This window comes from Artemia sp. Qi Xiang Cuo, chromosome 3 (assembly GCF_049724085.1).
Source record: "Artemia sp. Qi Xiang Cuo chromosome 3, ASM4972408v1, whole genome shotgun sequence".
NCBI lineage: Eukaryota > Metazoa > Arthropoda > Branchiopoda > Anostraca > Artemiidae > Artemia > Artemia sp. Qi Xiang Cuo.
The window spans coordinates 88,091,537-88,114,395 of NC_142796.1; the positions used below are offsets into that span (position 1 = coordinate 88,091,537).

The 22,859-nt window shown below is 38.3% G+C and overlaps 1 protein-coding gene across 1 annotated transcript in view; it reads right to left on the reverse strand.

Annotated features, from left to right (window-relative positions):
• Positions 1 to 22,859, reverse strand: part of LOC148954710 (protein ECT2-like) — a 165,751-nt gene that overhangs the window by 131,309 nt on the left and 11,583 nt on the right. The window contains exon 2 of the mRNA XM_089087211.1: positions 17,488 to 17,609. Coding sequence (XP_088943337.1) covers positions 17,488 to 17,601 — 114 coding nt within the window. The 5' untranslated portion in view covers positions 17,602 to 17,609. The remainder of the gene's footprint in view (positions 1 to 17,487; positions 17,610 to 22,859) is intronic.

A 22,859-nucleotide genomic window follows, 5' to 3' on the forward strand; every position in this document is an offset into this window, starting at 1 on the left:
GCTCGTTTTGAGTTTGAATCAGTTATTTATTGTAATTTCTGTTCGTTTTGGGTTTCATTTATTTATCGTTGCTGATTTGTGGTCGTTTCACACTTGGTAGATGATTTGTTTATTTGATTTTATTTTTGCTTATTTTTGGTTTAATAGAGTTCTTTTATTTGTTTTGAAAAACTTTTTTTGAAGAAAAAGTTTTTTTTAATTAATTTCTGTTCGTTTTATTTTGACATAGTTTTCTAAGTGAAAAAGAAAAGAACACTTCAAATGATTTCTTTTTTTAAGACTTTATAGTTTGGCCTGCTATTTGTATGCTGGAGAAAAGTTTTCAGCAATTTTTAACAACATACACCCTTTTAAAAATCTGGACACAAGTACTGTTTAATTTAGTTTCATACCTCCTCTAGTTGACCTGAAATTTAAAACTTGATACCATTGGCCAAAAAATCTGTTTACTTTCTTTGATAGCTTGGATACACTTATTCGAAGCTTCGACCCATTCGAAGTTCCCACGACAACTACTTCGATACGAAGTGCCCTGGTCTAAACAGCACCAACAACAACAAAAATTATCAATAATCACTTTGGACTATCAAAAAGGGCACCAGCCCTTTAAATTTAAATTCGAATAAGTCCTTTTTTGAAGTTTCTACGACAACACCTTCTAAAAAAACCTTATATGCCCCAGGACATAACTTAAAACCCTTGCCCAGAGGGTTGTGGGGGAGTGTCCTACGACAATAACTTAAAACCCTTGCCCTCAGTGTTAAAACCTTATATGCCCCTAGGGCATAACTTAAAATCCTTGCCCTGAGGGTTGTGGGGGAGTGTCCTCCTCAAAATCATATATTTTATCTAGAAATCAACTACGCTGAACAAAATGCCTATCTTAAAATTTTGATTGGATGTGTTTAGGGGAATGATGGGCGCGGGGGGGGGGGGCTAGTTGCCCTCCAATCACTTTCGACTATTAAAAAGGGCACTAGCCCTTTGATTTTCCAATCAAATGAGCCCCTTTTGAAGTTTCTATGACAACGCCTTCTATAAAAACCTTATATGCCCCCGGGGCATAACTTAAAACCCTTGCTCTGAGGGTTGTGGGGGAGTGTCCTCTTCAAAAACATATTTTCTATCTGGAAATCTACTACGCTGAATAAAATTGCTATCTCAAAATTTTTAGTGGATGTGTTTGAGGGAATGATGGGCGTGGGGGGGGGCGAGTTGCCCTCCAATCACTTTCGACTATAAAAAAGGGCACTTGCCCTTTGAATTTCCAATCGAATGAGCTTTTTTTAAAGTTTCTACGACAACACCTTCTATAAAAACCTTATATGCCCACATGGCATTACTTAAAGCCCTTGCCCCTAGGATTGGTGGGGAGTGTCCTCCTCAAAAACATATTTTCTATCTGGAAATAAACTAGCCTACGCTGAACAAAATGGCTATCTCAAAATGTTGATTGGATGCGTTTGGGGGAATGATGGGCGTGGAAGGGGGGGGGGGCTAGGCGCCCTCCAATCACTTACGACTATTAAAAAGGGAAATAACCCTTTGAATTTCCAATCGAATGAGCCTGTTTTGAAGTTTCTACGACAACGCCTTCTATAAAAAACCTTATATACCCCTAGGGCATAACTTAAAACCTTTGCCCTGAGGGTTGTGGGGGAGTGTCCTCCTCAAAAATATATTTCCTATCTTGAAATAAACTACGCAGAACAAAATGGCTATCTCAAAATTTTGATTGGATGTGTTTAGGGGAATGATGGGCGCGGGGGGGGGCTAGTTGCCCTCCAATCACTTTCGACTATTAAAAGGGCACTAGCCCTTTGAATTTCCAATCAAATGAGCCTCTTTTGAAGTTCCTATGACAACGCCTTCTATAAAAGCCTTATATGCCCCCAGGGCATAACTTAAAACCCTTGCCCTGAGGATTGTGGGGGAGTGTCCTCTTCAAAAACATATTTTCTATCTGGTAATCTACTACGCTGAACAAAATGGCTATCTAAAAATTTTGATTGGATGTGTTTGGGGGAATGAAGGGCGGGGGGGGGGCGAGTTGCCTTTCATTAAAAACTTTATATGCCCCAAGGACACAACTTACAACCCTTGCCCTGAGGGCTGTGGGGAAAGGGGTTGTCATCTTTAAATACCTAATTTCCAGAACTTTCAACTACGTTGAATAAAATGGCTATGTAAAAATTTTTATTGTATGTGTTTGGGGAAGAGGTGGGCGTGAGAGGGGGGTTAGTTGCCCTCAATATCACTTTCAACTATTAGAAAGCGTACTAGCCCTTTGAATTTCAAATTGAATGAGCCTGTTTTGAAGTTTCTACGGCAACACCTTCTATAAAAACCTTATATGCCCCCGGGGCATAACTTAAAACCCTTGCCCTGAGGGTTGTGGGGGAGTGTCCACCTCAAAAATGTTTTTTTCTATCTGGAAATCAACTACGCTGAACAAAATGGCTATCTCAAAATTTTGATTGGATGTGTTTGGGGAAAGGATGAGCGTGCTGGGGAGGGGGGCTAGTTGCCCTCCAATCAGTTTCGACTATTAAAAAAGGCACTAGCCCTTTGAATTCCAATCGAATGAGCCTGTTTTGAAGCTTCTACGACAACGCCTTCTATAAAAACCGTATACGCCCCCGGGGCATACCTTAAAACCCTTGCCCTGAGGGTTGTCATCAAAAACATATTTTCTATCTGGAAATCAACTAGCCTACGCTGAACAAAATGTCTATCTAAAAATTCTGATTGGATGTGTTTGGGGGAATGATGGGCCTGGGGGGGGGGGGGGGGGCTAGGTGCCCACCAATCACTTTCGACGATTAAAAAGGGCACAAGCCCTTTGAATTTCCAAAAGAATGAGCCTGTTTTGAAGTTTATACGACAACGCCTTCTATAAAAACCTTATATGCTCCCAGGGCATAACTTAAAACCCTTGCACTGAGGGTTGTGGGGGAGTTTCCTCCTCAAAAACATATTTATTATCTGGAAATCAACTACGCTGAACAAAATGGCTATCTCAAAATTTTGATTCGATGTGTTTGGGGGAATGATGGGCGCGGGGGGGGGGCTAGTTGCCCTCCAATCACTTTCGACTATTAAAAAGGGCACAAGCCCTTTCAATGAAATGAGCCCCTTTGGAAGTTTCTATTACAACGCCTTCTATAAAAACCTTATATGCCCCCAGGGCATAACTTAAAACACCTGTCCTGAGGGTTGTGGGGGAGTGTCCTCTTCAAAAACATATTTTCTATCTGGAAATCAACTACGCTGAGCAAAATGGCTATCTCAAAATTTTGATTGGACGTGTTTGGGGGAATGATGGGCATGGGGGGGGGGGCTAGTTGCCTTTCATTAAAAACGTTATATGCCCCGCGGATATAACTTAAAACCATAGCCCTGAGGGCTTTGGGGGGAGGGGTTGTCATCTTTAAAGACCAAATTTGCAAAACTTTCAACTACGTTCAATAAAACGGCTATCTAAAACTTCTTATTGGATGTGTTTGGGGAAAAGGTGGGCTTGCGAGGAGGGTTAGATGCCGTCAAATCACTTTCGACTATTAAAAAGAGAACTATCCCTTTCAATTTCAAATCGAATGAGCCCTTTTTAACTTTTTAAGACAAAGATTGCAATAAAAACCTTGTATGCCCCCAGGGCATAACTTATAATCCTCGCCCTGAGGGTTGGGGGGGGGAGTGTCCTCCTCAAAAATATATTTTATATCTGGAAATTGACTACGCTGAACAAAATAGCTATCTCAAAATTTTGATTGGATATGTTTGGGGAAATGATGGGCGTGGGGGGGGGGCTAGGTGCCCTCCAATCACATTCGACTGTTAAAATGGGGCAGTAGCCCTTTTAATTTCAAATTGAATGAGCCTTTTTTGAAGTTTCTACGACAACGCCTTCTATAAAAACCTTATATGCCGCCAGGGTATAACTTAAAACCCTTGCCCTGAGGGTTGTGGGAGAATATCCTCCTCAAAAAATATTTTCTATCTGGAAATCTATTACTCTGCACAAAATGGCTATCTCAAAATTTTGATTGGATGTGTTTGAAGGAATGATGGGTGTGTGTGTGTGTGGGGGAGGGGGCTAGTTGCCCTCCAATCACTTTCGACTATTAAAAAGGGTACTAGTCCTTCGAATTTTCAATCGATTGAGCCTGTTTTGAAGTTTCTACTACAACGCCTTCTATAAAAACCTTATATGCCCCCAGGGCATAACTTAAAACCCTTGCCCGAGGGTTGTTAGAGAGTGTCCTCCTCAAAAACATATTATCTATCAGGAAATCAGCTACGCTGAACAAAACGGCTATCTCAAAATTTTGATTGGATGTGTTTGGGGAAAGGATGGGCGTGGGGGGGGGGGGCAGTTGCCCTCCGATCACTTTCGACTATTAAAAGAGGCACTAGCTATTTGAATTCCAATCCAATGAGCATTTTTTGAAGTTCCTACGACAGCGCCTTCTATAAAAACCTTATATGCCCCCAGGGCATACCTTAAAACCCTTGCCCTGAGGGTTGTGGGGATGTGTAATCCTCAAAAACATATTTTCTATCTGGAAATCATCTAGCCTACGCTGAACAAAATGGCTATCTAAAAATTCTGATTGGATGTGTTTGGGGGAATGATGGGCCTGGGGGGGGGGGGGGGGCAAGGTGCCCACCAAACACATACGACTATTAAAAAGGGCACGAGCCCTTGGAATTTCCAATCGAATGAGCCTGTTTTGAAGTTTCTACGACAACGCCTTCTATAAAAACCTTATATGCTCCTAGGGCATAACTTAAAACCCTTTCACTGAGGGTTGTGGGGGAGTTTCCTCCTCAAAAACATATTTATTATCTGGAAATAAACTACGCTGAACAAAATGGCTATCTCAAAATTTTGATTCGATGTGTTTAGGGGAATGATGGGCGCGGGGGGGGGGGGCTAGTTGCCCTCCAATCACTTTCGACTATTAAAAAGGGCACTAGCCCTTTCCAATGAAATGAGCCCCTTTTGAAGTTTCTATTAAAACGCCTTCTATAAAAACCTTATATGCCCCCAGGGCATAACTTAAAACCCCTGCCCTGAGGGTTGTGGGGGAGTGTCCTCTTCAAAAACATATTTTCTATCTGGAAATCAACTACGCTGAACAAAATGGCTATCTCAAAATTTTGATTGGACGTGTTTGGGGGAATGATGGGCGTGGGGGGGGGGCTAGTTGCCTTTCATTAAAACTTTATATGCCCCCAGGTTATAACTTAAAACCCTTGCCCTGAGGGCTGTGGGGGGAGGGGTTGTCATCTTTAACGACCAAATTTGCAAAACTTTCAACTACGTTGAACAAAAGGGCTATCTAAAAATGTGGATTGGATGTGTTTGGGCAAAAGATAGGCGTTAGATTGGGGTCAGTTGTCCTCAAATCAGTGTTGACTGCTAAAAAGGAAACTATCCCTTTGAATTTCCAACCGAATGAGCCCTTTTTTGAGTTTCTACTACAATGATTTCAATAAAAACCTTATATGCCCCCAGGGTATAACTTATAACCCTTACCCTGAGGGTTGGGGGGAGTGTCCTCCTCAAAAATATATTTTCTATCTGGACATCAACTACGCTGAACAATAGGGCTATCTCAAAATTTTTATCGGATATGTTTGGGGGAACGATGTGCGTGGAGGGGGGGGGTAGTTGCCCTCCAATCACTTTCGACTGTTAAAATGGGGCAGTAGCCCTTTGAATTTCCAATTGAATGAGCCTGTTTTGAAGTTTCTACGACAACGCCTTCTATAAAAACCTTATATGCCGCCAGGGCATAACTTAAAACCCTTGCCCTGAGGGTTGTGGGAGAATATCCTCCTCAAAAAATATTTTCTATCTGGAAATCTATTACTCTGCACAAAATGGCTATCTCAAAATTTTGATTGGATGTGTTTGAGGGAATGATGGGTGTGTGTGTGGGGGGCTAGTTGCCCTCCAATCACTTTCGACTATTAAAAAGGGTACTAGTCCTTTGAATTTCCAATCGATTGAGCCTGTTTTGAAGTTTCTACTACAACGCCTTCTATAAAAACCTTATATGCCCCCAGGGCATAACTTAAAACCCTTGCCCGAGGGTTGTTAGAGAGTGTCCTCCTCAAAAACATATTATCTATCTGGAAATCAGCTACGCTGAACAAAACGGCTATCTCAAAATTTTGATGGAATGTGTTTGGGGAAATGATGGGCGTGGGGAGTTGCCCTCCAATCACTTTCGACTGTTAAAATGGGGCAGTAGCCCTTTGAATTTCCAATTGATTGAGCCTGTTTTGAAGTTTCTACTACAACGCCTTCTATAAAAACCTTATATGCCCCCAGGGCATAACTTAAAACCCTTGCCCGAGGGTTGTTAGAGAGTGTCCTCCTCAAAAACATATTATCTATCTGGAAATCAACTACGCTGAACAAAACGGCTATCTCAAAATTTTGATTGCATGTGTTTGGGGAAAGGATGGGCGTGGGGGGGCCTAGTTGCCCTCCAATCACTTTCAACTATTAAAAAAGGCACTAGCCCTTTGAATTTCCAATCGAATGAGCCTGTTTTGAAGCTTCTACGACAACGCCTTCTATAAAAACCGTATACGCCCCCGGGGCATAACTAAAAACCCTTGCCGTGAGGGTTGTGGGGATGTGTAATCCTCAAAAACATATTTTCTATCTGGAAATCATCTAGCCTACGCTGAACAAAATGGCTATCTAAAAATTCTGATTGGATGTGTTTGGGGGAATGATGGGCCTGGGGGGGGGGGGCGAGGGGCCCTCCAATCACTTACGACTATTAAAAAGGGCACGAGCCCTTTGAATTTCCAATCGAATGAGCCTGTTTTGAAGTTTCTACGACAACGCCTTCTATAAAAACCTTATATGCTCCTAGGGCATAACTTAAAACCCTTTCACTGAGGTTTGTGGGGGGGTTTCCTCCTCAAAAACATATTTATTATCTGGAAATCAACTACGCTGAACAAAATGGCTATCTCAAAATTTTGATTCGATGTGTTTAGGGGAATGATGGGCGGGGGGGGGGGGAGCTAGTTGCCCTCCAATCACTTTCGACTATTAAAAAGGGCACTAGCCCTTTCCAATGAAATGAGCCCCTTTTGAAGTTTCTATTAAAACGCCTTCTATAAAAACCTTATATGGCCCCAGGGCATAACTTAAAATCCTTGCCCCGAGGGTTGTGAGGGATTGTCCTTCTCAAAAACATATTATCTATCTGGAAATCAACTACGCTGAACAAAATGGCTATCTCAAAATTTTGATTGGACGTGTTCGTGGGAATTATGGGCGTGGGGGGGGGGCTAGTTGCCTTTCAATAAAAACTTTATATGCCCCCAGGATATAACTTAAACCCTTGCCCTGAGGGCTGTGGGGGGAGGGGTTGTCATCTTTAACGACCAAATTTGCAAAACTTTCAACTACGTTGAATAAAACGGCTATCTAAAAATTTTGATTGTATGTGTTTGGGGAAAAGGTGGGCGTGAGAGGGGGGTTAGTTGCCCTCAAATCACTTTCGACTATTAAAAAGGGCAGTAGCCCTTTTTCAAGTTTCTACGACACAGATTTCAATAAAACCTTATATGCCCCAGGGTATAACTTATAACCCTTGCCCTGAGGGTTGTGGGGGAGTTTCCTCCTCAAAAATATATTTTCTATCTGGAAATCAACTACGCTGAACAAAATGGCTATCTCAAAATTTTGATTGGATGTGTTTGGGGAAATGATGGGCGTGGGGGGGGGGGCTAGTTGCCCTCCAATCACTTTCGACTGTTAAAATGGGGCAGTAGCCCTTTGAATTTCCAATTGAATGAGCCTTTTTTGAAGTTTCTACGACAACGCCTTCCATAAAAACCTTATATGCCGCCAGGGTATAACTTAAAACCCTTGCCCTGAGGGTTGTGGGGAATATCCTCCTCAAAAAATATTTCCTATCTGGAAATCTATTACTCTGCACAAAATGGCTATCTCAAAATTTTGATTGGATGTGTTTGAGGGAATGATGGGTGTGTGTGTGTGTGTGGGGGGGGGGGGCTAGTTGCCCTTCAATCACTTTCGACTATTAAAAAGGGTACGAGTCCTTTGAATTTCCAATCAAATGAGCCTGTTTTGAAGTTTCTACTACAACGCCTTCTATAAAAACCTTATATGGCCCAAGGGCATAACTTAAAACCTTTGCCCTGAGGGTTGTTAGAGTGTCCTCCTCAAAAACATATTATCTATCTGGAAATCAGCTACGCTGAACAAAATGGCTATCTCCAAATTTTGATTGAATGTATTTGGGAGAATGATGGGCGTGAGGGGGGCTAGTTGCCCTCCAATCACTTTCGACTATTAAAAAGGGTACTAGGCTCTCTAATTTCCAATCGAATGAGCCCTTTTCGAAGTTTCTACGACAACTCCTTCGATACGAGTGCCCGGGTATGGAGAAAAAAACAAAAAAACATTGTGCCCACATCGTTCTTTACTTAGGCAGTGCCAGCGCGTTGCCTATGATATTTAACAATCATGTCCAATCAGTATTCCCTAATCTAGAAGCAATTTTGAGATTTTTTTTCTTAGTATGATGGCTTCAAATTGCTGGATCAAGATTTTTTTTCAGGTTTTGAAGATCTCCTTTTTTTCTTTTCTTTTTCAAGTTCTTTCTTCCAATATCTTTTTTACTCTTTTCAGAGCAAATCTTTTGTTTTTCAGATCTTTAATAAAAAGAAGTTTTTACAGTTGAAGAAGACAAACAATGAATTTAATACAGCAATGACACAATGCAAACAATGTTTCCTCATGCTCATACAAAGTATTTCTCATGTGCATGAAGAGTGAAAAGTTACACAGTTTATCATCTGATGAGGTCATCAGTGACTTTGCTCGGACAAAGGCCAGAATGAAAATATTTTAATTTAACTTAATTTTAGTTCAAATAATTAGATCAAATAATTAATTAGTAATAATCAATATAACCAAATCAAGCTTAGTTTCAAAATTATTTTAATTTTAGTTTATCAGTTGATTTTAGTTTTTTGGCAATATTCATACACACAAAAATAGATAATTTACCAATTCCATTGGTAAATTATTGACTAATTGATGTTATCACAACCTTGAAGCATAGGTAATTCCCAAACAGTCGTTGCTGACACCAATTTTTCAATCCTAATACGTGACAAAAAAAAAGAATATAGGCATCAGTGCTAAACATACGAAAAAGTGATTTTCTTTGTTTTTCAAGGTGGGAGAACTGCGAGTTTCTTGCATAAGGTTTTCAGGAGTGATGATTCCAGTGGTGTACTTTTTGTTTCAATCCCACACCATTTACGAGGGGTTCAGGCTTTTTTTGTACCTCAAACAAAATTTGTTTTCAAAATGACACTTTTGCTGTTAATACTAATAAAAATAATAGTTACCATTCCTGAATCAGCTAGAAATGGCCATTTTTTCCCTACACAGTTCTTTACATGCGTTTTTAAAATTTTTGGTTACAGGCCGTGGTTTGTTCTTTACTAAATTGCAGCTATTGCTGCAACTATGAGTATGCATCATGTGTAATCCCTGAATAATGAGGAGTTGGAAGTAGATAAACTACTGAAGCTGGAGGAGCAGTATACAAAGCTCAGGGACTCTGTTTTAACCCTTTGGTGGCTGGTGGCTCTTATAAGGCACACCAAGATTTTGCCTATAGCTCCTTTCTGATTGGTTGAAACGAGAAATTATCTGCATAGCCAGAAACAAGAGAACGAGAGCTGTCGAATGGTATATTTGCCCCTTTATGAGTCATCTAACAACGTTCGCACAGTACTCAATTTGACATAGTGAAATTTTTCGGATTTTGTAAAATGAAATAAATCTGACTCAGGTAGTATTGAAGTTTATGTTGCTTGGTGAAGGGAAAAAAATCTTGTGGTGTTCGTTAGTATCTAACGGTTCCATCTGTATTATTTTTATTCATCCAAAAGCCAGGACGGTTTTTAAGTATGTATCTTATAAGGCCCTTCCACCCTAGGGGAGGGAGTATAATTATCGACCCGTCGAAAAGTTCAATATAGTTTACACATGTTGCATCAAAAATCTTAGAATTGTTTCCACTTTCCTTTAGCTTTCTCATTTAACAGGAATATTTTTCAGTAATGTAGCCAGTGTTTCCACTTCTACTTATTTTGGTAGTAGAATACTTATTTTTTGACTATTCTACTTCCAATTAATAAATGTATTAAATCTACTTATCTACTTATTTTTTGGAGGCTTAAGTTTTCGTGCCGGCCAAGTATTTTGGTTTTGATTCCGTTGAATTATAATCCTATAATGTCTTATGAAATGGAAGGGTGCAATTGTTTTTAGCAGCGGCATCTTTGTCGGGAGCGGCAAAAAGGAAATCCAGGAAATTATGAAAAACCGTACCCACTTTTGATCCTGGTTGACCTATAAACAGCTAATTTTATAATAATTGATCCTGGTTGACCTAAAAACAGCTAATTTGCGGATATAAAGATCAGTTTAAATGAATGAATCTGTTCAAAACCGTAAGGCCATCCATATATAACAAATGCATTATCCGCCCAGTTCGCATCTTTACTATTTACTATCAGCAGCTGAAGAGCCATTGAGATTATGGAGTTCTCAACCTCTTCATTAGTTAATGAACTAACATTAAGTAGTAAAGAGAGTCTGCAAGACGTACTGATAAGGTGATAGAAACGACGATTAAAAAGGGTGGATCTTATTATTGCTGTTTCCTATGTCTTAGAGCCAGACGGCGATCTCTCTGAACTGAATTTGGAGGATTCTGAAGACGACAATGACTTTCTCTTTTGCGAATCAGCTTAAGATAAGCACGATAGTATTTGGGATGACAGCGACGACGAATACGATCTACCACTCAGTAGAACAGCAAAGTCTCATCTAAAGTCTGCAAAATCCCTCCGCGATGAAGCCGAAGTAGACGTGGTTCCTAAATCTTCGGCTGAAAAGAGACGAATCTGGAAGAAACTCCCTGTGCCAGAGAATGACTCTGGTTACTCCAATCGCATTCTTCCAAAAGTTTTTCGACTCTGAAATTATAAGTATCCTTGTAGAAGAGAAGAATTGGTATGCTCTGCAGGAGAAAGACTTGGAGCTGAAATGTAATATCAAAGAAATGGAACAATTACTTGGAATCCTTTTGGGTATGTGAATTATGAAGCTTGTCCTTATGTCTTTGTACTGGAAAGTGACTAAATGTTACTATTCTGGGGCTAATGCTATGTCACATGACCTCTTCAAAAGTAAACGACAATTTTTCCACGCATATGGTAGTTTTAAAGCAATCGAAAATAGAAATCGGGGATACTACACCCTCTTCAAGGTTCGACTCTTGTACGATAGCCATCGGAAGAATATGCGAGAAGTCCCAAACGAAGAACGACAATCTATAGATGAACAAATGGTCCCGTTCAAGGGCCGGCTTGGGTTCAAGCAGTACATCAAGGACAAACCACACAACTTACTTACTTACTTAGGTCCCGGCCATCCTCGTGGGACGTTTTGGGGCCACTCCTCTTGCTAGCTCATGCGTAAGGGCTCGGTACATTGCTCTATCTTGTGCGATACGTGATAACGGTGCTATCTTGACGTTGTCGAAGTGGAAGTTCTCCATCCATCGTTTTCGTGGTCTGCCTCGTGGGCAAAGGACATGGAGGGATCCTTCAAGGGCGATTTTCGGAAGGCGGCTCGGCTCCATTCACTTGATGTGGCTGAACCTGCGCAGTTGCTGTTTCTTGAGTTTACTGAGTATAGGTTCAATGGACTGGAGCCTTTCACGTACTTCCACATTTGTGATTTGGCCAGTGTATTTGATTCTAGAAATGCGACGGAGGCATCTCACCTCAAAAGCTATAAGTTTTATTTCATCTTCGGTTTTCAGAGTCCATGTTTCACATCCATAAATAGCTATGGGGATTACTAAACTGTTGAATAGGCGCATTTTGAGTTTGTTGGATAGGTGGTTACTTTTCCAGAGGTTGGCTAGTCTTCGGAAGCTATAGCTAGCAATTGCAAGTCGACGTTTCACGTCAGAGCCATGGCAATTATCTGAGGAGAGTAGGCTACCAAGGTACAGGAAGTGGTCAACCGTTTCAACCTGTCTCCCGCCTATGGTGATAATGGGCGGGTTTTCTAGTTCACGTCTCGTAGTTACCATGACTTTGGTCTTGCTGGCATTGATCTCCATCCCGAACGGCTTTGTGGTATCGTAGAGTTTATCAGCTTGTGCCTGCAATTCTTGCGTAGAGTTGGCTAGCTCATCAATATCATCAGCGTAGGCAAGATTCTCTATTAGCACCCCTCCTATTGTTGCGCCATATTCCAACTGCATCATTGACAGAACGGCATTTAGAAAGTGGTTGAAGAGATGTGGTGATAAGATGCAACCCTGGAGTACTCCTGACGAAGTTGTAAACTCTTCTGACAACCCATCAACGGTTATTACTTGGCCTCGGAACTGGTCGTACAAACTCTTGATTATTTGGACTATCTCATAAGAGATACCGTAGTGAAAGAGGATATGCCATAGTCCTTCGCGCCATATCAGGTCAAATGCCTGACGGAAATCAACGAATAATTGGTAGAGTTCTTGGTTGAATTCGATGTGTCGTTCCATGAGTTGCCGAACGACAAATATCTGATCGAATGTTGATCGTCCAGGGCGGAAGCCGGCCTGATATTCTCCAATGACAAAGACAGTTGTTGCTTGTATGCGTCGGATTAGGACTTGTGTCAGGACACGTGACTGATGGCTCGTGAGGCTGATCGGACGGTAGTTTCCGCACTCTTTCTTTGACCCCTTTTTGTGAATGGGTACAATGACAGCCTTGCACCACTGACGGGGTACGTGGCCGGTTTCCCACACCGCAGACACAATGGCATGGTACAGATCAGTTATATCATCCGATCCGACGTTAATGAGTTCAGCGGTGGCTCCGTCTGGGCCAGGGGCTTTTCCTTGTTTGAGCAACTTGATTGCTGACTCGGTTTCTGACTTGAGTGGGGTTGGTGGTCTGAGTTCTTGGTCGGGTATGGGGAAGCGGGTCAGTATTTTAGGATCCGCAGCTACTGGGGGATTCAGTTTATCGTTAAAGTATTCTTTCCATCTTTCAAGTTTTATCTTTGAATCGTAGATCTCATTTCTATCTTTGTCCATGATCACTGATTTTTGCGGCTCTTTTTTCCGGCTTAACTCGCGTACCATTCTGAAAACTGCTCCTCTATTCCCCTTCTTGGACAGTACTTCGCAGTCTTCGCATTTCTTCCGCATGTGGTTACGTAGTGCCTTTCTGATCTCTCGCTCTACTCTTCTCTTGAGGAGCTTGTAAGTATCCCAACTGTGACGGTCGGATTTATTGCAAAGAAGTCGCTTATCCTCGCATAGCGCAATGATCTCATCTGTGATCCATGGTTTTTTATTTGGAGTTTTTCTTCCAAGGACGTCAGTCGCTGTCTCTATGATTGCTGATGTAGCCTACTCGGTCAGGGAGTCTATCTCATTAGCGGTGGTCAAGGGAGAATGATTTTCCAGGATCTCTCGGAATTTTTCAGATAGTGTGGAAGTGTAGGTCTGCCTTTTTGCAGGATCCCATAGCAGATCCAGCCGGAATATTGGGATTTATGTTGCTTTTTGCCATTTTCTCATTCTTAGCTTGAACCTTGACATCAGGAGTGGGGGATAAAAGTATTTACAAGAGCCGGAGCCAGTGGAATAGTTTATGACTTTGAAATTTACAGTGGTACAGGAACCACTGTCAGTTCAGACGTTGGTGCTGATGTGGTGCTCCAACTGTCGAATATCTCCCCCAAAAGGTAAACTTCAAAGTCTTCTTTGAAAATTTTTACAGCAGTTTTCATCTAGTAGATAATCTGCAGGAAATGCAAATCCTGTCAGTATGCACAGTCGGAATAGACAGAATGCGGAAATTGAAGCTTCCGCCCTTGGAAGCTGACGACAAGCTGAAAAGCTCCAGAAGAGGATCGTTTGATTGGCGGGTTGAGCGACATTCTGGAATAGTCGTGACGAAATGGTACGACAATAAGCCGGTCCATCTTATTTCTTCATATGTTGGGCCTGGCTCCCTTGATCAATGGAAACGGTGGGACAAAAAGGGAAGAATCAAATCGATGTAGCCAGACCTCATGTCGTCAAACAGTATAACACGTTCATGGGTGGGGTGGACTTGAGGGACATGTTGATCGAGTTATATCGTACTGACATCAAGGAGAAGAAGTGGCACATGCGTCTAATCAATTACTTCCTTCACGTCAGCACAGCCAATGCTTGGTTACTGTACATGCGCAATCATCACTCTGATGCTGAGAAGCCCCTATCCCTTGTTCACTTTTGTGTGGATATTGCTGACTGTCTGCTCAGAGGTGCAGTCATCCCTGCAACAAGGAAAGGTAAACCACCAAGCGAGTCTCCAGTTACTACCAGACCGCAAAAGAACACTAGGAGTGACAGCATCCCTATTTCCACCGTTCGCTTTGACAACACGGCCCACTGGCCTGAAATTGTGGACGAAAGACAAAGAGTAAGTCCTGTGCAAAGCACGCCCACACGTTGGTCAAGTGCCTGAAGTGTAATGTGCACCTTTGTTTAACCAAAGATATGAATTGTTTCAAAGCGTACCACTCAAGTGTTTAAGTAGACTATTTCACTATTTAGCTGATGTGCCTTATAAGATCAATATTCCATGTGAAATGAATATTTGATATAACTGATTTTCCTCAGTTGCCCCTATGTCATGAACCCCATGACACAGTTTCATAATTCAGCCATCAAATGGTTAATCATTACAATATGTTCTAAGAGATTAGATCATGAGTCTTTGTAAATGGTGGTCTTTTAAAGGAAGTCTTGTTGCCTTTCACTAGAGTTCGAATTTTTAAGATAATTATTTTAGGTTTACTTATTTATTAAATTGTTATTTTTTACATATTACAGATACATTATTTTACTATCTATAAGGAATATATCCTTATAACGTATTTTATTCCTGTAACGTATTTTTGTACCAAGAGATTAGATAATAAATGATTGGAAATTGTAAAAGCGAATTTTCTTTCCTTTTACTGGAGTTTGATTTTTAAGATTGTTATGAATAAAAATGGTTTTCAATTAAAGATTTATTCTTGTAATATCTATACATTTCCTAACTCTATTTCCATCTAGTCTCCTAGATATCTCTAAAAAGTTATTTCAAGTTAAAGATTGGCAGTATAACTATCTATAAATTTCTTAACTGTATTCCCATTTAGCCTTCTTGGTATCTCATAAGAATGATTTTAAGTTGAAGATTTATTATTTTTCTATTTATATATTTCTCTATTTCCATCTAGCCTTCTAGATATTTCTTAAAACTTATTTCAAATTAAATATTGATGATTTTACAATCTATAAATTTCTTATCTTTATTTCCAATTAGTCTTCTAGTTATCTCATAAAAATGATCTTAAATAGGAGATTTTTTGTTCTTATTATGTAAATATATATTTCTTAACTGTAATTCCATTTAGCCTTCTAGGCATTCCATGAAAATGCTTTTAAGTTAAAGATTTATATTTTACTATATATAAATTTCTTAACTGTATTTCCATTTGGCCTTCTGGGTAGCCTACCCGTTAAATCAATTTTGAGTTAGCTTTATTATTTTAATATCTATAGATTTTTTAACTGCATTTCTCTTTAGCCTTCTGGGTATCCTATAAAAATAATTTTAAGATAGAGATTTATTATTTTATTATGGATAAATTTCTTAACTGTATTTCCATTTAGCCTTCTAGGTATCCCAAAATCATATTTGGCACTGTCACACACCTGCAACTTTTGGTATGTTTTGATAAGTTGGATGTCCTAAAAGTGAAAAGACAGACTACATAAAAAAAGTATGTATGCAATAAATTAAAGTCTTATTTGATGTTTTTTTGCTGAAAAAAAAGACAGAAAATAAGCTGGACAAATAGTATCATCAGTTAATTTTTTTTTTTTTTTTTAATAATGTTATGTTTTTAGATTTGAACATTCTGTCTGTAAAACCACTAAGTAAACATAAGTTAAGATATTGAATTTTTTTTATATTTTGTTATGTTATATTTTTGGCCCTTTTATGTTTTTCAACTAAACCTGTTATTCAGCAAAACCATTAGTCATTGATTAATCAGCAAAATTTTAATCAGCAGTGTTCTGATAGATTAAGCCCCCAAAGGAGATGATAATAACAGATGGATGCTAAATGCTGCACCATTGCACCATTGCAGTATTGGATTGGAAGCTGTATTGGAAACAGTTATACTATAAAAGAAATGATAATCTAATGCATATTCAGATAAACATTTGTTTCAATTGTCCTGTTTTACTGCAATCAGCAAATGGACCTACAAAGGGGGGAGGGGCCTGGGGCATTCCCCCCCTGAAATCCTAATTTGTTCTGAGTTTCTGGTATATATATATATAAATATATATATATATATATATATATATATATATATATATATATATATATATATATATATATATATATATATATATATATATATATATATACATATATAGAAACAAATGGTCTCATACCTCAAATAGCTAAGGCCCTAACAAACTCTAAATCTGGCCCTCAATATTTACTTTGCAATTTTTTGACAGACAAGTCAAGCTTACACAACTTGATGTACCTTCAATTTTGTACTTGTTATTTAAATTACATAGTTTCAATAATGGCACAATGTACACCTTCTAATATTCTCTGTCAGCTGTGATTATCGAAAAGGTAAACAATGCAGGACTAGATGTTCAATTCCCTACTGGCTGTGCTGATCAATGTTTCTTAGACCTTCAGGTAGGAAGTGCAATGGATGGGGGGGGGGGCAGCTATCATTTACTTTTGCACACCCTTTGTGCTAACCTTCCCTGGATATCTTCAGGTACCTATTTAGAGCTGTGTTGACTCTGGCTAAGCTTACAGTGTCACCCTTGTCCCAAACCAAATAATTAAGACACCAAGAATCCCCATCCTTAAGGATGGGGCTTAAGCGTTGCAAGTCTAGAAAATCAGCCACTCTAGAGCGGTGAATGAATTTGAGAGTACAGAGAATCATTTGAGAAACGAGAGTACAGAGAGGTACAGTACAGAGATTTCTATTTTATATCTTAGTAGATACACACAAAACTTGAGCAAGTTCTATTTTTTTTTTAACTAATTTTTTTACTTGAAATAGATAAGAAAGTAATTGATGGCTAATGGCAAAGCACCAGATGCTGTGCTTAATCAATCAGAGCTGCATTTTGCCCCCCCCCAACATTTACTTCTTACCATAATGAGTTAAACGCCAAAGAAAAAACTTCCAAAATCTCCAGCTGCAATCCATTTACCAGGAAATGAGTGCCAATTCTTACTCCCTGACCCAAGGTATCATAAAATACAACTAACAAAATTGTGATAAAACATTTTACTTACTTCTGTTAAAGTTCTTGGAATTGTATTAGCTTCAATGCCAACTATGCACACTGAGCCAATGTTTGCATTTTGTGTGGTTTCACTTGAATCTTCTAATTCCCCAGACTGTTCCATTATTTAAACTAGAACAAACAAACTCAATGATGGTTGTAATAAATACAGGTAAACAAAGTAAGTATTACATAAAATTGCTGCAAAATAAGTATGGACCTCCTTCCAGTAAATTTTGAGAAACTGCTCAGGACCATTTACATTGTGATGCATGAATAAGAGCTATGATATGGATCTTTAAAATTGTCACAAAGCCTTTTGATTGGTCAGATACAAGTGGAAAATATTCATTAATCAGACCAATATGACAAGCTTCATAATTTATGATTCATCAATTATGAATAAACTGATTTAATCCTTCATCTGGTGCAATTCATCAGCTCATAAAAAACACTTAAAAATTTGTTTAATCGTTTCTTACATATTTTTCTATTTAAATCAATTTGTAAACACAACAAGCCAATCTTAAATTTTATTTGTTTAGTCTGGCTTAAATTCTTACTTTCTCAAAGTGTTGGCTAAACAAAATCTATATTAAAAAAGTACTAATGTAAACCCTGTTGATCACCCAGTGGTCAAATTACTCCAATATGAATCTTTAACTTCTAAATAATTGTTAGTGCAAAATAGTCAGTGAAAAGAGACTTTGTAATTGAGGTTTGTATGAGTATTTTGAGGGGAAAATGTAAACAGGACAAGGATATTTTTTAATGAAGATACAAAAAAGGTTTGGGGGGAGGGGATCAGTTTCTTCAATTTTTAATTGACAATATAAAAAAGGTATTTCCAAAATTTCTAAAAAAAAACAAAAAAAAAACACAAATTATGTGGGTATCTCAATAAGCATGCATGCAGGCAGGTAGAATTTGTGTGAGGGTTCTGCTCTTGAAAAATTTATAATTCAGACATACACTTTTTTGTTTTGAAAGCACCCACTCAACCCTCAACCCCCGAATACGAAAAATCACTGTAATATTTAGTCAATTAGCACCAACTACCCACTTACACCATGTTTAACTCTTTAAAATTCATCCTTTGCCAGAACTTTTGAAATCTATTGAAATCACTCATAGCATGACTCAGAAGCCTCTCAAATAATAATTCAATTCCCAACAAATTGAGGATCTGAGACTAGGAAAAGTGAATGCACCATTATTAGGGGCAAGTAGTTCATGGAACATAACTATAAACGTTCACAATTTATATATACAACAATGTGGTAAATACAGCAAAAAGAAGTGAAGTATATTAAAATTATGCAGTCATACATGTTGAATTATTCAGGATTTATCTCAGGATTTAGTATCTCAGGATTAATATGTAACTCAGGATTTATCAAAGGAATGAGGCTCAAAAAACTTTCCTTGGGCTTCATGCTTCCTTTCAATCTATTTCTGAAACTTCAAAGTAAAATTTTGTTGGTACATTAGATGTGAAATCCTTTGTACATGAGGACAGGGGTTCGAATCCTGGTGATGCTGGTTATTTGGTTTGGAATGGGGGTCAGTGGCATGACTCTGTAAGCTCATCCAGAGTTGACCTACCTCTAAATTGTATCAACAGTGACAAAATTGAGAGCCAGAAAACATATGAAAAATATATAGGCTGATTTGTTGAGACTGTACATTTGCACATGAGAGAGGGGGGGGGGGAGTATAGTGGGACTGTAGTTGAAATGTGCTAACTACAATTATTCTGCACATAATGAAGGAAGAATTTTTGTTTCTTACTTTTTTATATAGCCAAAAATGAAAGAAAAAAATATGATCCTTGAAGGCCTGTAATGGGCTAAAAACTGAATTCCCAAGTGAAGCAATTATTAGCTTATATTTGGAAAGAGGAAAAAAAGAATCAAGTGGTATGTTCACCTTTTTTGTAGGCCAGGGTAAAATTCCAGACAAGCTACATTTTGCTATCTTGGAGAGTCTTTAGGTTAGGAAAACGAAACTTTCAGGGATGGATCTACAGACAAAAGTATGTCATGGGGAGATGTTTTGAAGCACATACCTCTACTCCTTCTCTCTCTAGAGGGTACTGACCATCAAAAATATTTGTCTTATAAAAGTGAAACCTTGCAAAATAGATTTTCTGCTTAAATGGAGGTATTAGGTGGGGGGGGGGGGAGGGTAGTGTTGTAAAATTACCATAAAATAAAAACTTGGCAAGTAAAATTGATAGAATAAAGTACTTCCTTGGAAATAAAGGGTAGAATTGGTGTTTTAGAGTTGCCCTGTAGCTACAGGACCAGTTGAGCATTTCTTTTTCAGCATGAATTACAACTTTTAGTGAAATTTATAATGATTCTAATTTTTTTGGGCTTAAAAAAGGTAATGCCCCTTCATCTAGTTTCATCAATTTAATTAACTGTCTAGTTTATCCCTTTGGTAATCTTGTGCCAAGAGTAATACCTCAGCAATTGGACAGTGCCTGATATTAAACATTCATTTTGAAAAAAAAAAAAAAAAAAAAAAAAATAAAAATTACCATTACTTGGGAGTAAAATCATATTAGTTATTTTTGTCTACATTTAAACCTAATAAATGTTGCCCTAACAGCCTTGCATATATTAAATAGGTGTATTCAGCCACATTCCTAATATCATATACATGTTACTTTTCGTTTATTTATAAAAGTACTGAATACAAGTAAAAAAGAGGTTTGCAAAATTTGCAAAATTTTGAGTAACTAAGCAATGGATTGTAATAGCAAAACATTCAGTCACTTTCATAGTCATTAAGATGTCATCAACAGGATTTGCTTTCAAAACCAGCTCCTCTCCTTCAGTCTTAAATTCTAATTCAAGTAACCGTGTCTGTTCCAAAGCCCCCCCCCCCCAAACAAGTTTTGGATACAGTCCTGAGGATCATACATCAATTTCTACTTCCAACCCCCAAATGGTTGAAAAGCCAGCTAAACCTTAGAAAAGAGCACTGAAACTTTAAATTTCCAATCGACCAAGCCCCCTCCAAAGCCAGTTCCACTACCCCTTCCACATGAAGTGCCATTGGGAAAAAATAAATGAACAAATATTAATACATTGAACCATTACAGGTTTTTACTATTTTTAATGCAATATGATTGCCCCGACTTAAACAGGAGGGTAGAAATTTCAATACCCTTCTAATGAAAATCTGGAATTATCTAAGGGAAAAATAGGGGAAATTTTCTGCAGGGCAGCGGGGAATATTCCATGAGGAGGGGGGGGGGGATAAATGCCAGCTGCCAAGGAAAAGACATCAAGAATGAAATATTTCTCTAAGATGTGAAATCTAAAATGAAAATGAGGATATCAATTCTACTTTGGCCCTCCACATTGTTGAAAATCCAGATCATATAGTTCTTTTTGATGAGGCAACTTTAATATTTGAAGGAAATGGCTTTCCACATTCTCTTTAGGAAGCCAATCAAACAGTCTTTCTTCTGCTTAGGCTAAAGATAATTCAAAAGTTTAGTTTTTTTTTTTCTGAGTACTGGAAACAGCTGAGCAGAGGTCCCTGACAAAATATTTATTTCCATAATTTTTGCTTCTTATTTGTCCATTATTATTTTTTTCTTGCTTGTCATATGTCAATCCTTCTTGTAGCCGTTTCTGTCTTTAACAGTTGACAGAACTAATGTAATTTTATTTCAGCTAATATTTCACCATTTTAAAATTATAATTACCTGTACTATAATACACTTTATTGTTCTGATAACAAGAGACCTAAGTCAGACACACGGCCTTTTAAACTGGGTAACAGCTATATGCAAAACAAAATCATATTCAATGCTTTTTCTGCCAGCCTCTTTGTGCTTTTGTGCTCTGAAAATTGCAAGGCCTCATAAAATATGTCAGTAAAATATGTAAGATACCAGCAAAATATGTAAAATACTGGTAAAATACATAAAATAGGTAAAATATCAATTTTAAAGGAGCCTGTAAAATTCAAGTAAAATATGTAAAATACCCAATTTTACTGTGACCAATTTTACCAGTTATAACACTAGGAGTGGGGGGGGGGAATAAAGAGCAAAATTTGTTAGAAACAATGATTTTGCATAGTATGCAGTAGGAATTGTTGGTACTGTTCTATTAGCTACAAGACACACAAGATAGACAATAAAAAAAAAAACTAGTGAAACAGGTTCTTTCAACAGAGAATTTGATAGCAAACATTGGTTTGTCACTGTGTTTACAATATTTAGACAAAGTTTTTTCGGGTTTAGGGGGGAAAAGGTGCCTAGGTTAGGTTACGTATTTAATATATGCTATGCTTTACCCCCCACCCCCCAAAAATTTTGTCTAAACTATTATATTTTCATCATATTTTGTTTTATTTCATTAGGATTAACCAAACTTCACTTCTCATGTGTCTTGTAGCTAATAGAACAGTACTGAATTGTTTTCCAAACATGTTTCCTTCTTTACAGGTCCTTCTCTAGGCATATACTGGCAAATTTCTAAGATTTAGAAATCAGAAGAGTGTTAACCTAGTAGCTTGGCAAAACCTTCCGAGAGTATGTTTTGGCCATGGATTCATTACTGAAAGTTTTATTTTCCCAACCTTCCAAGATAGACCACTTTCCAAGATAGCAAATAGTAGGCCAGTACCATAAAATGTCCCAAATTTACCCATTGTTGGGGTTACAACTATTACAGACCTATGGAAAAATAGCATAGGCCTAAAATAATGTAGGCTATTAGCCTACTTTTACTTTGTTAATATGTTGCCCAGAAGAGCCATTAAATGACAATTCTACTGTTTGATCTAGAAGGGGCCATGCACAAGAGTATTAACAAGCAAATAAACTTAAAAAACCACAGGATCTTAAGGGTAAATATTCTGATCAAAGGGTATTCTAATTTGCATTAAAATAAACCTTATCCCTACCCCCCTAATGGGAAATATAGATAGACTACCCTAAATAGTATGTATTTAATGAATTGTCTATCATTTTGACAAACTGATAAGTAAATTTGGAAAAAAACAAGGGGTAAGGTTTATATTAACAGACTATTTAGGTAGCTAAAAAATAAACTTACCTCTTTAGTCAGAATTGTATCCTGAACCCAAATTTAACATGCATTTGCATCAGAAATGAACTTTACATATACCCCTATATACTATTTCAGGGTATATATTTGTACATTAGGGAGGGGGGTAAAGTTTATTTCTGATGCAAGGTAGCCCAAGTCTAAGCTTTACTCCCCCCCCCTTTGTGCAAATATATGCCCTGAACTAGTATATATAGGAGTGGGGGTAAAATTTATTTGTGGCTAGAGTGATTATTATATTTGGAAAGAGCATAAAACAAGGCATTGGGTGATATGTTCACTTTAT